The sequence below is a fragment of the Microcaecilia unicolor genome, chromosome 2, assembly GCF_901765095.1.
Source record: "Microcaecilia unicolor chromosome 2, aMicUni1.1, whole genome shotgun sequence".
Taxonomy (NCBI): Eukaryota; Metazoa; Chordata; class Amphibia; order Gymnophiona; family Siphonopidae; genus Microcaecilia; species Microcaecilia unicolor.
This window is the reverse complement of record NC_044032.1, coordinates 537819113-537834162: the sequence shown is the minus strand read 5'-3', so window position 1 is coordinate 537834162 and position 15050 is coordinate 537819113. Positions and strand designations below refer to the sequence as shown.

General features: G+C 47.9%; 1 protein-coding gene across 2 annotated transcripts in view; it reads right to left on the bottom strand.

Annotated features, from left to right (window-relative positions):
• WDR19 (WD repeat domain 19) overlaps positions 1-15050 on the bottom strand; it is a 565820-nt gene that overhangs the window by 475671 nt on the left and 75099 nt on the right. For both annotated transcript variants that reach the window (XM_030191304.1, XM_030191303.1), the window contains exon 8: positions 6813-6925. In XM_030191304.1, coding sequence (XP_030047164.1) covers positions 6813-6925 — 113 coding nt within the window. The remainder of the gene's footprint in view (positions 1-6812; positions 6926-15050) is intronic.

Sequence of the window (15050 nt, the reverse complement as noted above, 5' to 3'; positions counted from 1 at the left end):
TGGCCGTATCGGAAGCGTGCAGAGAACTGATGTGGATTGAAAAACTTTTGCTGGATTTCGGAATAGCTGAAAAGAGACCAATCCAGATAATGGAAGATAATCAGAGCTGCATCCGACTGTCACAGAATGACAAGGTTCAGTCACGCACCAAGCACATCGCAACGAAATACCACAACGTGCGAGAGTTGGCGAAAGAAGGGGTCATCAGTCTACACTATTGTCACACAAGTGAGATGACAGCTGACATCATGACCAAACCATTACCCAGAGAACATTTTGTGAATCTGCGTATAAAGCTTGGACTTTGTATGAATAAATAATTGCATGACAGTTATGCATGAGAAGGGGTTTGTTGGAATGTAATTGTATTTTACATGCATTGCCTGTCACCTATTATTTCTCTGTGATTACTCTGTGACCTCTGATGTGAATTACTTAGAGAGGTCACATAGCTATGCAACTTCCTGTGGGGGTTTAGATGCAGCACATGCAGCACATGGAGCACATGGAGCTCATGATCTCTCCTAACCTGAGAGGATCTATGGTGGTGTGAGCATCCATTACCATCTAAGCACATGGAAGGAGCTGATAATACAAATGTATAGTAATATGTATATAAAAGCCTGTCTGATTATAATCTAACTACAAACTGTGAGTAAACAGATGTTTTGTTACTTCAACTTTAAAGTGACTCAGCAGTGAATTATTCAGGGGTGAATGAGAGAGAGATGAAGAAAGAAATTAACATTTCTAAAGCTGAAGCTGTGTGTACTAAAATCTGCTAATTATTTACTATAAATAATCCAACAGAGACGGTATCAGAAGGCAGCATCTCCCAAACGCTCAAGAGATATGCCAAATCTCACTGTAAATTAGACATATGTCCCAACAACCTCATAACATTCGCTCCTCAACAATTTATAACAGACCTCACAGAATATCTGAATTACGTGCTACAAAATGGTCTCTTCCCAAAGGAGAAAGGAAATATTCTACTCACCCCCATACCCAAAGACGCAAAGAAAAATGCTAGTGAACTAACTAACTACAGACCAGTAGCATCTATCCCCCTAATAACCAAAATAATGGAGGGAATGGTAACCAAGCAACTTACTGACTACTTAAATAAGTTCTCAATACTCCATGACTCCCAATCAGGTTTTCGTGCTAACCACAGCACTGAAACAGTACTAGTCACTCTCATGTCCAAATTTAGACAACTAATTGCTACTGGCAAAAACATACTACTTCTACAATTCGACATGTCCAGCGCATTCGATATGGTTGTAGTATTCTACTACATCTCCTCGAATACTTCAGAATCGGAGGCAATGTTCTTAACTGGTTCAAAGGATTCCTAACCACAAGATCGTACCAAGTGACATCCAACTATATCTGCCACATGGACACCTGAATGCGGAGTTCCACAGGGATCCCCCCTCTCGCTGACTCTATTCAATTTAATGATGATATCTCTGGCTAAACTACTATCCAACCAACACCTCAACCCATATATATTCGCAGACGACGTAACGATTTACATCCCATTCAAACAGGATCTACAGGAAATCTCCAAAGATATTAACCAAAGTCTGCACATCATGCACTCATGGGCGGACGCATTCAAGCTCAAACTCAATGCAGAAAAAACCCAATGCTTAATACTCACCTCTCAACACAATACGAACAAATTCACCACCATAAACACACCAAATCTGACACTCCCTATATCGTACAACCTAAAAATCCTAGGAGTGACTATCGATCATCATCTAACACTTGAGAATCATACAAACAACACAACCAAGAAGATGTTCCATTCAATGTGGAAATTAAAAAGAGTAAAACAGTTCTTCCCAATGACAGTCTTCCGTAACTTGGTACAATCAATGGTGCTCAGCCACCTAGACTACTGTAATGCACTATACGCTGGCTGTAAAGAACAAACAATCAAGAAACTCCAAACAGCCCACAACACCACAGCCAGACTTATATTCGGAAAAGCAAAATATGAAAGTGCCAAACCATTACGAGCAAAGCTACACTGGCTCCCACTCAAAGAACGCATTACGTTTAAGATTTGTACACTAGTTCATAAAATCATCCATGGAGACGCCCCAGCGTATATGTCAGACCTGATAGACTTATCGACAAGGAACGCCAAAAGATCAGCCCGCACATTCCTCAATCTTCATCTCCCAAGCTGCAAAGGTTTAAAATACAAACTTACGCATGCAGCAAACTTCACCTACTTGAGTGCCAAGCTATGGAACGCACTGCCGCTCAACCTGAGAGGGATCTACGAACAAACTTTCGAACATCACTGAAGACCCATCTTTTTAAAAAGGCATACCATATAGAATAACAAATATAAATGTATACGTCTCCCACATCTTTACTCAGAACTATTTTTATAATATCTGCTTGCTTTAAACTCTAATATGTAATTCAACATCTCTATGTAACAACAAGTGATTACGTTCTAATCTATCACCACCAAGAACGATATATTGTAAGCCACATTGAGCCTGCAAAGAGGTGGGATAATGTGGGATACAAATGCAATAAATAAATAAATAAAACGGGATTGTAAATTGTGACATCGTCTGCGTATATGTAGGGGTTGAGGTTTTGATTGGCTAGAAGTTTGGCTAAAGGTATCATCATTAGGTTGAAGAGAGTTGGTGAGAGGGGGGATCCTTGGGGAACTTCACATTCAGGTATCCACGGGGGTGATATGTCCGCGTTTGTTGTTACTTGGTATGATCTTGTAGTCAGGAATCCTTTGAGCCATTTGAGAACTGAACCTCCTACTCCGAAGTATTCTAGTATATGTAATAGTAAATCATGATTAACCATGTCGAAGGCGCTGGACATGTCGAACTGAAGGAGTAGTATGTTGTTACCAGTTGCAATTGCTTGTTTGAATGAGTTCATTGCAGACACTAGTACAGTTTCGATACTGTGATTTGACCGGAATCCTGATTGAGACTCATGCAGAATTGAATGTTTATTTAGGTATTCAGTAAGTTGTTTCGTCACTATGCCCTCCATGAGTTTGGTTATGAGCAGAATAGATGCTACTGGGCAATAATTAGTTATGTCCATTGTGCTTTTTTTAGCATCTTTTGGCAGCGGAGTGAGTAGGATGTTTCCTTTATCCGTAGGAAAGAGACCATTTTGAAGTCTGTGGTTTACATGGTTCGTGAGGTCTTTTTTGAATTGTTTGGGGGCGGATCTTATTAGGCTAGTAGGGCAAATGTCTAATTTGCATTGTGACTTTGCGGGTTCTTCCTGGCTTACCCTGAGTTGGGGTGAAGCCTCTGTCTGTGGACCGCGGGTCCTTCCTGGCTTACCCAGTGTTTGGGGTGAACCCTCTGGCTCCAGGCTTACCCTGTGTTGGGGTGAAGCCTCTGTTCCTGGCTTACCCTGTGTTTGGGGTGAAGCCTCTGCTCCAGGCTTACCCTGTGTTGGGGTGAAGCCTCTGTTCCTGGCTTACCCTGGGTTGGGGTGAAGCCTTTGTCTGGGTTTGTTCTCTGTCTGCATGCGAAGCCTCAGCCGTTGTGAGTTCCCCAGTCAGTGTGTGGAACAGCTGTGGCTTCAGACCCTTGGCCTGTATTCCTGGTTTACTCTGTTTGCTCTGCTGCCGGCCCAAGACCCTTGGCCTGTTCTTCCTCGTTTACTCTGTCTGTTCTCCTGTCTGCCCAAAGACCCTTGACTGATATTCTTGGTTACTCTGTTGCCTGCCCAAGACCCTTGGCCTGTTATTCCTGGTTTGCTCTACCCTGAATCCTGCCTTGCCTAGTCTGTGTACCTACCCTGCTTGTATATCCTGAGTGTATATCCTGAATCCTGTCTCTGTCTAGCTAGTGTGTATTTCCAGGGCGTGGTCCCTGTTTCCTGCTGTTACCTAGCTAGTGGGTTTACCCGCTAGGTATTCCCTGATCCCCAGTCTGCCTTGCTTGCATGTTGCCCTAGTCTTTGCTCCTGCTAGCTTTCGTATGTCTTGTCTCCTTGGTCTGTCTTCTGGTTCTTGCTAGTGGCAGTGCAGCAGCTCCCTGTCTGAGTTAGTTCCTAGACTAGTCTCCCTCGTGTATCCCAGACCCGGGGTGTGTCCTCGGGATCTTCAGTTCCTGCATATCCTGTAAGTCCTGCCGGCCACCTGCACTTTGGAGCTCAACTCCGGAGGAACGGTGGCTAAGTGCAGGTGAAGCTGTTCCTGTCTCGTCTGTTCCAGTTGCCTGCCTTGTACTACTCCAGTCCAGAGTTCCAGTACTGCTCTTCCGTATATCCCGTCCCAGGGTGGTCTTGCCTGCCACTGCTGCTCCTCGGCAGAGGCCCAAGGGCTCACGAACTCCAGTTCCACCTCGAGGACCTGATAGAATGCCAAGGTCCTCGAGAACGCGACACTTGCCTCTGGATGTCAAGACTGTGCTCTAACCCCCATCCCCCCATCTTAAGCAAAAGCCCCTCTGGTCTGATCTCACCTCCCCATGTGTAAAAGCCCCCCCCCCAATCTAATCCTCCCATGCCCCTCCCAAAACAAAGGCTCTCCAGATTAAAGCCCCCAACATGACTCTATCCCCATATGCCCCCCCCAACAGACCTATCTTTCAAATGAGTGGTGGTCCAGGGGTCATTGGGGCAGGAGTGATCCCTGTTCGCTCCTGCCCATTGCGGTTCCTCCATCAAAATGGCTGCCATGACTGCTTTCAGCAGTCTAGCAGGAGTGGTGGAACTGGGATGGGCCTGCTTCAGGTGAGCGTGAATGGTTGGGAGGGAGGGGGATCTGACTGAGGGTCTGGCCAATTTCTTGGTGGATTTCAGGAGGGAAGGAAGGAGAATTATTGGGGGGGGGGGGGGGATTCAGGAGGGTGGCAATATTTCTGGAGGGGGTGGGGGAGTCATTAGGAGGTAACCTGATATTCATCCTGCTACCCAGTTAGCTAAATGGGCAACAGGCTGAACATTTCACCTGGTCCCTTGCATCCATATAGGTCCTGGCACTGAATATCAGGTAATGTTATACAATTAGGGACTCAATAGAGCTGCTGGAGCACTCGTATTATCAATCACTAAATAGCTCCAGTCTTATTGAATACAAAATATCTTTATTAAACACGTGTGCTTCAAAACCTGCTCACGTGTGTTTAAAACCTTTATTCACAAACAATGTTCTCTTATATCTTCCATACTCATTCACACCTTATAGTACCTGCATAGAAAATCTATAACAAGAAGGATTTATATATACATGACTTTCTTGAATATCATTACACACTGTGTCAGAGTTCATAACTTCTTGTCTCTCAAAGAGACTTCACAGAATTAGAAATACGGGACCTTTGCATGTGTCCATTCACTCTGCTCTTCCGGTTTCCGGTTTCACATAAAGTTTCATGAAAGTTCAAGACAAACCCCAACACACTTCTCTGGGGATGAACACCTCCACTTGCAATAGATTTCAGGCACTACATAAGCAGAATGAGACTTTCAATCTCATAACTGCTGTTACTCCAGTCCTTAAGCAAGCATCGGCTCCTCTATGCAGGACCGCATTTCGTTCTCTTCATCAGGAGGAACCACCATATCCCTTTAACCAATTCTGTTTGGCAGCGTGCCAACAAAGGACTTTCTCAGGCCGGGACCCAACTGCCGTGGCTTTTAAACACACGTGAGCAGGTTTTGAAGCACACGTGTTTAATAAAGATATTTAGTGACTGAATATCAGGGCCTAATTCAGCCCATGTCAATCAATGCTTAAAACATGTTGACCACCGCTGGCTGAATTTTGTCCAGACAGTTTGTACCTTTAACACTGTTAGACTCCTTAGTCTCTACTTATCACTAGTATAGGACAAAAGCTAAGTCTTCCAACACACCACTATCTCCCACTATAACACTTATTCACTCTTAATTAGGATATACTGTCATCTTTCCCGTTTTTCAAATGGAAAGTTAATATTCTGTGATAAAGACCACTTTCCAAGCACAATGTACTGAGTTCATACCTTCATAGTGTAATGTGTTTGAATAATTGCTTGCACTGCAGCGCTAAAACTGTTTATGGGCGTCTTTTACTAAGGAACGCTCACATTTTTACTGCATGCTAAAATTGTGGGCGCGCTAAACGTTAGAAACGCACACAGGAATGCATTGGCGTCTCTAACATTTAGTGTGTTTACAATTTTAGCGAGCACCAAAAACGTGAGTGCGCCTTAGTAAAAGACCCCCTATGTTTTTGCTTATTCACAAATGTACCGTACTGCCTTTACTAATCATGTAGGTCAAAGCGGTTTACAGACTAAAAGAAAAGAGAAGAATGGAACACCACTTTGTAAGAAATAGTAAAGATACAATCATTTGTTCCATCAAGTAGTAGTAAAAACATTCAAAGGCTGGCTCTCAAATGCAGATTAGATTTACACTTCAGAATCAGATGGCTGGCACCCAGACCCAGCCTCAAAAAATATGTTTTAAGGGCAGTTTTAAATTTTTTTTAAGGATAATTATTTGCGGATAGGAGGAGGAAAACTGTTCAATAATCTGGGAGTCCAAAAGGAAAAAAGAGTGCCTGGTTGACTCACAGTGAACATGGACTGGGGCTGCAAGAACCAATAATAATCAAATAATCTGAGGGCCTGGTTAGGGACATAGGGAATTGTTCCTGTTTTTCATGTCTCTGCTGGAAGTCTTAGTCACTTTTTTTTCAACATGGCACTAAGCAAGGAACATAGGCTTGATTGGTGACAAGAACACAACCTGTTCACCCCATGGATGATAACCTGGCTCAGATTAAAGCATGTACTCACCATTTATAGGAAACAATGGTACCATATCGCTGCTGGAATGCCAACTCAATTGGATTATCTGGGTCATTTAGATTAAATAGAAATAAGTTTTTTTTGCCAACCACCACACTTATCTGTCAATTGACAAAAACACAACCTTGCATTAGAATAATGCTTTTTCACAATAACATGGATATGATGATGTATCAGAAAAGAGCAGGTAGTTTAGTTTGATTTAGGAAAGCAGAAGACAGCTGAATCTGACTCCGAGAAGTCTTCAACTACCCAAATGAACTTTGAACCTTATTTTAAGGAGCTGTAATTTACAAATGGAGAAATTAGATCTTACCTGCTAATTTGCTTTCCTTTAGTCCCTCTGGACTGGACCAGGATTGGACTGTTGGGTTGTGCCCGCCTACCAGCAGGTGGAGACTGAGAAAAACTCTGACTCTAGAGAGCCAATAGGAGCCCTGGCCATGTGACCTTAGCCTCAGTATTTGAATAACAAAGCAGGAAAGAAAGAAAGAACTTCTGTGCCATATGTAATCCTAGCAGCCACAAATTCCTCGGCAAAACCGAGTACTAGAGCTCACCAGCAACTCTCACCAGAGAAGTGGCATGGCCCATTCATATTAGAGCTCACCAGCAACTCTCAACAGAGAAGTGGTATGACTCACTTAAGGTTTTATATATATTCCATCAACTGAGCTCACCAGCAACTCTCAACAGAGAAGTGGTATAACATATTCAAGGCTTTATATATATTCCAGCAACTGAGCTCACCAGCAACCACCAGAGAAGTGGTATGGACCACGCAAAGTCATTTTTTTTTTATATATATATATATATACAGTATCATCTGTTTTTTTTTTTTTTTTTTAACATTCCACTTCCAAATTTAATAAAAGAATCTAAAGAGTTGATAGAACATAGGAGGGGCCTGGTCCGGTCCGGAAGGACTAAAGGAAAGCAAATTAGCAGGTAAGATCTAATTTCTCCTTCCTTAGCGTCCCTCCGGACCAGGATGGTAAAATTATGTATCATACCAGTAGAAACAATATTTTCCTATCTTAGACCACCAACACTTGGGGGGGGGGGGGGGGGGGGGGGGGGGGGGAGTCAAAGAACTTGAGGAGAACAAAAACAAATTATTTTTCTTATTTAGGCAATAGGACCTAGACCGCCCCACAGGTAGTCAATACTTCATTATTTCCCTTAGTCCAAGAGGTCATTTGACAATCTTCTTTGATCCAATAAAGCTTTTCAATTGTTCAGGTTCATAGAAAATGTACTTATTATCCAAGTATTTGATTAGACATTTACATGGATAGGCTAGCAAAAAGCTAGCTCCCAAAGCTTTAACTTCATCTCTCAGTAACAGAAACTCTCTTCTTTTTTCCTGAGTAAATCTAGTGACGTCTGGGTAGATCCACAAGCGAGATCCCAAAAAAGTTTTTTGAGCATTTTTAAAGTATAGTTTCATAATTGAATTAAGGTCTTGCTCAAAAACCAGAGAAACTAGCAAAGTTGAACGGGTGTGAATTTCAGGCAATGAATTTTCAAGAAAAGCTGTTAAATTTTGTAATCCATCCTCTTGCATTCCCTGTGCTTCTGATTTTCTCCTTTGTTCCTCCATTTTCTTCTGTGGAATTGGAAGGTAATATATTTTATTTATAGGAGGAATCATCTTGGGGGAACAATTGAGAACCTCAGTGAGATATTTCTTAAATAGTTCTAAACCACTCAGTTCAACCATTTTTGGGAAATTTAATACTCTCAGGTTAAGTCTCCTATTATAATTCTCCAGCTGATTTATTTTACTATGAATAAAGGTTTTATCCTTTATCAAGGAGAGAGTTGTATTTTTTATAGAAGAAATTTCTTGTTGAAATATATCATTCTGTTTAATAGTATCTTGTTTAATTTTTTCAAGAGAATCTTGCAAAGAATCTACTTTAGTCACTAGAGAAGCTGTATCAGCTGCTGCCTTTAGAACTGTTTGATTCAAAGTTTTTAACATTGCCCATATGGCCTCGAGGGTTATCTCCGTGCGAGCTTCCTGCTCTTGTTGTTGAAAACCTCTCCCGCTCGCTGCCTCCGCAGTGCCAGCCGCCGAATAATCCTCAACGTCAACTTCGGACGTTGTTGGAGATTCCACCGCTTCTCGGTAGTTCGCGGGACACGGAGGTGGGGAAATATCCGGTGAGGATAGAGTGATGGTATCCTGTTCCAGGGAAGCCGTCGCTCCTCCGACCCCTTCCGCTGCGGAACTCCTCACCGCTATCACCCGTGGCGTGCTTGTGGCGAAAGCGTCGAGGGTCGACTGGACCGATCGAGTGGTCGTCGCTGCGGGTGGTAAGCTCTTGACCACCCCATTCCTTTTAGTATGGGGCATTTTAGTTGAAGAAATCTTGTTTTTAAATCAGAAAAGGAGAAAGGTCCAGGGAGACTCGACGAACGCTCTCAAGCTGCGTCCGCCATCTTGAAACTCCCCCCTAAAATTATGTATCATACCTGATAATTTTCTTTCCATTAATCATAGCTGATCAATCCTTTTGCCTCCCTATATGTGGTCATGTGCTGCCGGAAACTCCTCAGTATGTCGATATCCAAGCTCCATCCGCAGGACTCAGCACTTAGAGAATTACACCCACAAAGGGACACTCTGCCCAGCTCACCACCGCCGAAATGGGGGAGGGGAATTAACCCAGCTCATCCCCACACAAGTGGGGGAGGGGAATCCGTCCAGCTCATCCCCGCGGAGCGGGGGAGGGACACCACACCCGCCGATGCGGGGGGATCTGGCTTATCCTGCAACCGCAACCGCGGGAGGAGCTGACTGACCCCTAACACCGCCGAAGCGGGAGGGGTACAAAGCTGCCCTACTGCCGCACGAAGCGGGAGGGAGCGCCGGCAGAATTTAAGTCTCAATCCAGCCCCGTAAAACGGAGGGGAGAGGAATGCAGCAGCTCACTGTAACACAAATTCGTCTCAACTCTTGAAGAATCCATTGAAAAACTTGAACACGAAGTCCTCCTGAACAGGAACTGAAGACTAAACTTGAACCTGAAATGCAACCAGAATATAAACAATACAGATATCTGGGAGGGACTATGGATTGATCAGCTATGATTAATGGAAAGAAAATTATCAGGTATGATACATAATTTTACCTTCCATATCATCATGCTGATCAATCCATAGACTGGTGGGATGTACCGAAGCAGTACTCACCCAGGGCGGGACATAGAAATCCCTGACCGCAACACTGAAGCTCCAAACCGGGCCTCCGCCCGAGCAGCCACAGTCAAGCGGTAATGCCTGGAGAAGGTATGGGCCGATGTCCAAGTTGCCGCCTTGCAAATCTCTTCCAAGGAGACGGACCCGGCCTCTGCCATCGAGGCTCCCTGAGCTCTAGTGGAGTGAGCCTTCAGCTGGATAGGCAGCACCTTCCCCGCGGCCACAGAAGCCGCTGCAATGGCTTCCTTGACCCATCTTGCCACTGTAGGCTTAGCAGCCTGCAGACCCTTACGAGGACCTGCAAACAGGACAAACAGATGATCCAACTTCCGGAAATCATTGGTCACTTCCAAGTATCTGATGATGACTCGTCTCACATCCAGATATTTGAGAGCAGAGTATTCCTCTGGGTAGTCCTCCCTACGAAAGGAAGGGAGACAGAGCTGCTGATTCACATGGAAGCAAGAAACAATCTTGGGCAGGAAGGAAGGCACTGTGCGAATAGACACTCCTGCCTCAGTGAACTGCAGAAAGGGCTCTCGACATGAGAGTGCCTGGAGCTCGGAAACTCTTCTGGCTGAAGTGATAGCCACCAAAAAGACTGCTTTCAACATCAGGTCTTTCAGAGATGCCCTTGACAAGGGTTCAAAAGGCGGCTTCTGCAAGGCTCTTAGCACCAGGTTGAGATTCCACGCAGGCACCACTGAGTGCAGAGGAGGGCGCAGGTGATTAACTCCCTTGAGAAAGCGCACCACATCTGGCTGCGAAGCCAGGGAAGCACCCTTCAGGCGGCCCCTGAAGCAAGCCAGAGCCGCTACCTGGACTTTAAGGGAACTGAGCGACAGGCCTTTCTCCAGACCTTCTTGCAGGAACGCCAACACTGAAGAAATTGGAGCAGTGAAGGGAGAAAGTGAGCCTGCTTCACACCACGCTGCAAAGGTACGCCAAACCCTGGCGTAAGCAGTAGAAGTAGAGCGCTTCCTCGCTCTCAGCATAGTGGCGATGACCTTGTCTGAGAAGCCCTTCTTTCTCAGACGCTGCCGCTCAATAGCCAGGCCGTAAGACCAAAGGGGGAGGGATCCTCCATCACCACGGGACCCTGATGCAACAGGCCCTGCTCCACTGGCAGCCGCAGAGGATCGTCCACTGAGAGCCTGATCAAGTCCGCATACCAGGGACGTCTGGGCCAGTCCGGACCCACCAGGATTATCCGGCCCGGATGCTTTGCCACCCGGTCTAGCACCCTGCCCAACATGGGCCAGGGTGGGAACACACAGAGAAGCTCCTGTGTCGGCCACTGTTGGAGAAGAGCATCTACTCCCAGGGATCGAGGGTCCCCTCCTCTGCTGAAAAAGCGCGGCACTTGGCAATTGGCCGATGACGCCATCAGATCTAGGCTCGGCTGGCCCCAGCGCTTCGTGATGTCCAAGAACACCTGAGCAGATAGCTGCCACTCTCTGGGATCCAAGGTATGGCGACTGAGAAAGTCCACCTTGACATTCATGACTCCGGCAATGTGGGCCGCTGACAGCTGTTCCAGGTTCGCTTCCGCCCACTGGCATAGATTCATGGCCTCCTTGGCTAGAGGGGCGCTCTTGGTACCTCCCTGGCGGTTGACATAGGCCACAGCCGTGGCATTGTCCGACAGGACCCGTACAGGCTTCAACGCCAGTACCGGGATGAACCCCAAAAGCGCCAACCGAATGGCTCTGAGTTCCAGGAGGTTGATAGACCACTTTGCCTCTGCAGGAGACCAGAGCCCCTGCGCTGTCCTTCCCAAGCAGTGGGCTCCCCAGCCCGACAAAGAGGCGTCCGTCGTGACAACAATCCACTCCGGGATCACCAGAGGCATTCCTGCAGACAACTTGTCTGTCTGCAGCCACCAGCTCAGCGCCTTGCGCACTGCTGGGTCCAAGGGAAGGCGCACAGCATAATCCTCCGACATCGGAGTCCAGCGCTGCAGCAGAGAGTGTTGTAGTGGTCTCATATGAGCCCTGGCCCAGGGCACTACTTCCATCGTGGCCGTCATAGAGCCCAACAGCTGCACATAGTCCCAAGCCCGAAGAAGAGAGGCTACTAGGAACTGGTCCACCTGAGCCTGAAGTTTGACAATCCGATTGTCTGGCAGAAACACTCTGCCCACTTGGGTGTCGAATCGAACTCCCAGATACTCCAGGGACTGAGTCGGGCGCAGCTGGCTCTTCTCCCAGTTGATGATCCACCCCAGGGAGCTCAAAAGAGCAACCACCCGGTCCACAGCTTTGCCGCACTCTGCATAAGAGGGGGCTCGGATCAACCAGTCGTCCAGATAAGGATGGACTTGTACTCCTTCCTTTCGCAGGAAGGCCGCGATGACCACCATTACTTTGGAGAAGGTCCACGGAGCAGTAGCCAACCCGAAAGGGAGGGCTCTGAACTGGAAGTGTCGGCCCAGGACTGCAAAACGCAGAAAGCGTTGATGAGGAGGCCAGATGGGAATATGCAGGTACGCTTCCTTGATGTCCAAGGAAGCCAAGAACTCCCCTGCCTTCACTGCCGCTACAACAGAGCGAAGAGTCTCCATGCGAAAGTGCTGCACTTTCAAGGCCCGATTGACCCCTTTGAGGTCGAGGATAGGCCGGACAGAACCTCCTTTCTTTGGTACCACAAAGTAAATGGAGTAACGTCCCTTGCCAATCTGATTTTCTGGCACCGGAACGACCGCACCCAGGCGTATCAGGTTGTCCAAGGTCTGCTGCACTGCCACAGCTTTGACCGGAGACTTGCAGGGAGAGAGTACAAACCCGTCTCTTAAGGGTCGGCAGAACTCTAACTTGTAGCCGTCTCTGATGACTTCCAGAACCCAAGCGTCTGAAGTTACCCTGGTCCACTCGCCCAGAAACGAGGACAGGCGTCCTCCAATCTGCACTGGGCCATGGACCAGGACCCCGTCATTGGGTACGAGACCCTGGGGGAGGACCGGAGGGTGCACGTCCGGGACGGCGGTCTCTGCGAAAGGAATGCTGCTTGGGGGAGAAGTTCCTTTTGAAGGAAGAGGGAGCAGAGGAGCCCGACTTGCCCGGGTGGTACCGACGGGCTTCCTGAAACCGTCCTCTGGAGATACCGGGGCGAGCACTGGCCCGAGCCCTGACCTCTGGTAACCTCTTGCCCTTAGACGTGCCGAGATCGGTCACGATTTTGTCCAGCTCGACCCCAAAGAGCAGCTTGCCCTTAAAAGGCAACTTAGCCAGGCGGGACTTAGAGGCGTGGTCCGCAGACCAATGTTTCAGCCAAAGCCAGCGCCGCGCAGAGACTGTCTGAGCCATACCTTTAGCCGAGGCTCTCAAGACATCATACAGTAAGTCTGCCAAATAAGCCAAGCCCGATTCCAGGGCCGGCCAATCAGCCCTCAAGGAAGGATCCGAGGGGGAAGCCCGCTGCACCATCGTCAGGCACGCCCTGGCCACATAGGAGCCGCAAACTGAGGCCTGCAAACTTAAGGCAGCCGCCTCGAAGGACGACCTTAAAGCCGCTTCCAATCTTCTGTCTTGGGCGTCCTTTAGGGCCGTGCCACCTTCCACCGGCAACGCCGTTTTCTTAGTCACCGCAGTGATTAAAGAATCCACGATAGGCCAAATAAAGGCCTCACATTCACTTTCAGGCAAAGGATAGAGGCGGGACATAGCCCTAGCCACTTTGAGGCTCGCTTCCGGGACATCCCATTGAGCCGAAATTAAGGTGTGCATGGCATCCTGCACGTGGAAGGTTCTAGGCGGGCGCTTCGTCCCCAGCATAATGGCAGAGCCAACAGGGGCTGAGGGAGAGATGTCCTCTGGCGAGGAAATCTTCAAAATGCTCATGGCCTGCAGTAACAGGTTGGGCAAATCCTCTGAGCGAAAGATCCGCGCTGCAGAGGGGTCATCCGCTCCATCCGAGCGGGAATCCGTCTCCTCCAAGGAATCCCCAAAGGACCGTTGGGAGAACTCAGATACGCTGCCCTCATCTACATCAGAGGAAACAGCGTCCTCTAAGGCCTGGGAATCCACCCGAGGGCGTTTACTTCCGGGGGCCTCAACCCCGTTATCGGAAAAGGGAGAAGGGGCAGCGTTTTACATAAGGAAGGCCTGATGCAGCAGCAAAATAAACTCGGGGGAGAAACCACCCCAGACTGTGTATTTCAGCAGCCTGGGCCACAGCCCTAGACGCACCCTCAACCGGCGCTCGCAAGAGCGGGGGAGCAACATGCTGCGCATCCAAGATGGCGTCCGGCGTGACACTCCGCGAAGGAGCCGCGCGGGAAGAACAGCGCTTAACTTTAGCTGCTTTTTTGCCGTCGCCCAAATCAAGGGCGGCCATGGCATGAACGTCTCCCAGCTCAAGGGCGGCCCAAGAAGAAGCCGTCCGAGCAGAGTGGCCGGCCAAGATGGCGGAGGCGAGCAGCGGGGGATGGGCGTTTATGGCGGGAAAAACCGCCGCGCCGGAGAAAGACCCGGGACACTGACCGGCCTCCAAACTGACACCCAACAAGGGCGAATCAGACTTTAAAACCCCCGCATCCCCGCTAGAAGCACACACGCGGTCCGGGGAGCGATTCTTCGTGCCCTCGCCCTCCGACGCCATAGGCCACGTGGAGATCAATCGGGGAACCCCCTGCCCACTATAAAAAGGTAAAAATTACCTGCTTCTCGCTCCGAGCTGTAACGACCTGGTGTCCCAGTGAGTAGCTGCAATAAACGTTTAAATAAACGTCGAAATAAACGCCCTTAAGGACGTCCAAAATTTTTTTTTTTTTTTTTTAACGGAGCCAGCGGGAGGGGGGAGAAAAGGAGGGACTGGCGCCACCAGGTTTGCACTTGCTCAAGAAGAGCCCTCAATCCCAGGTACTGAACAAAACCTAAAGATTAGGCTTGGAGACCTAGCCAGAGCTGCTGCTGTGTGTGACCACCACCTGCTGAGATAGAGAACATACTGAGGAGTTTCCGGCAGCACATGACCACATATAGGGAGGCAAAAGGATTGCTCTCTATCTCCACCTGCTGG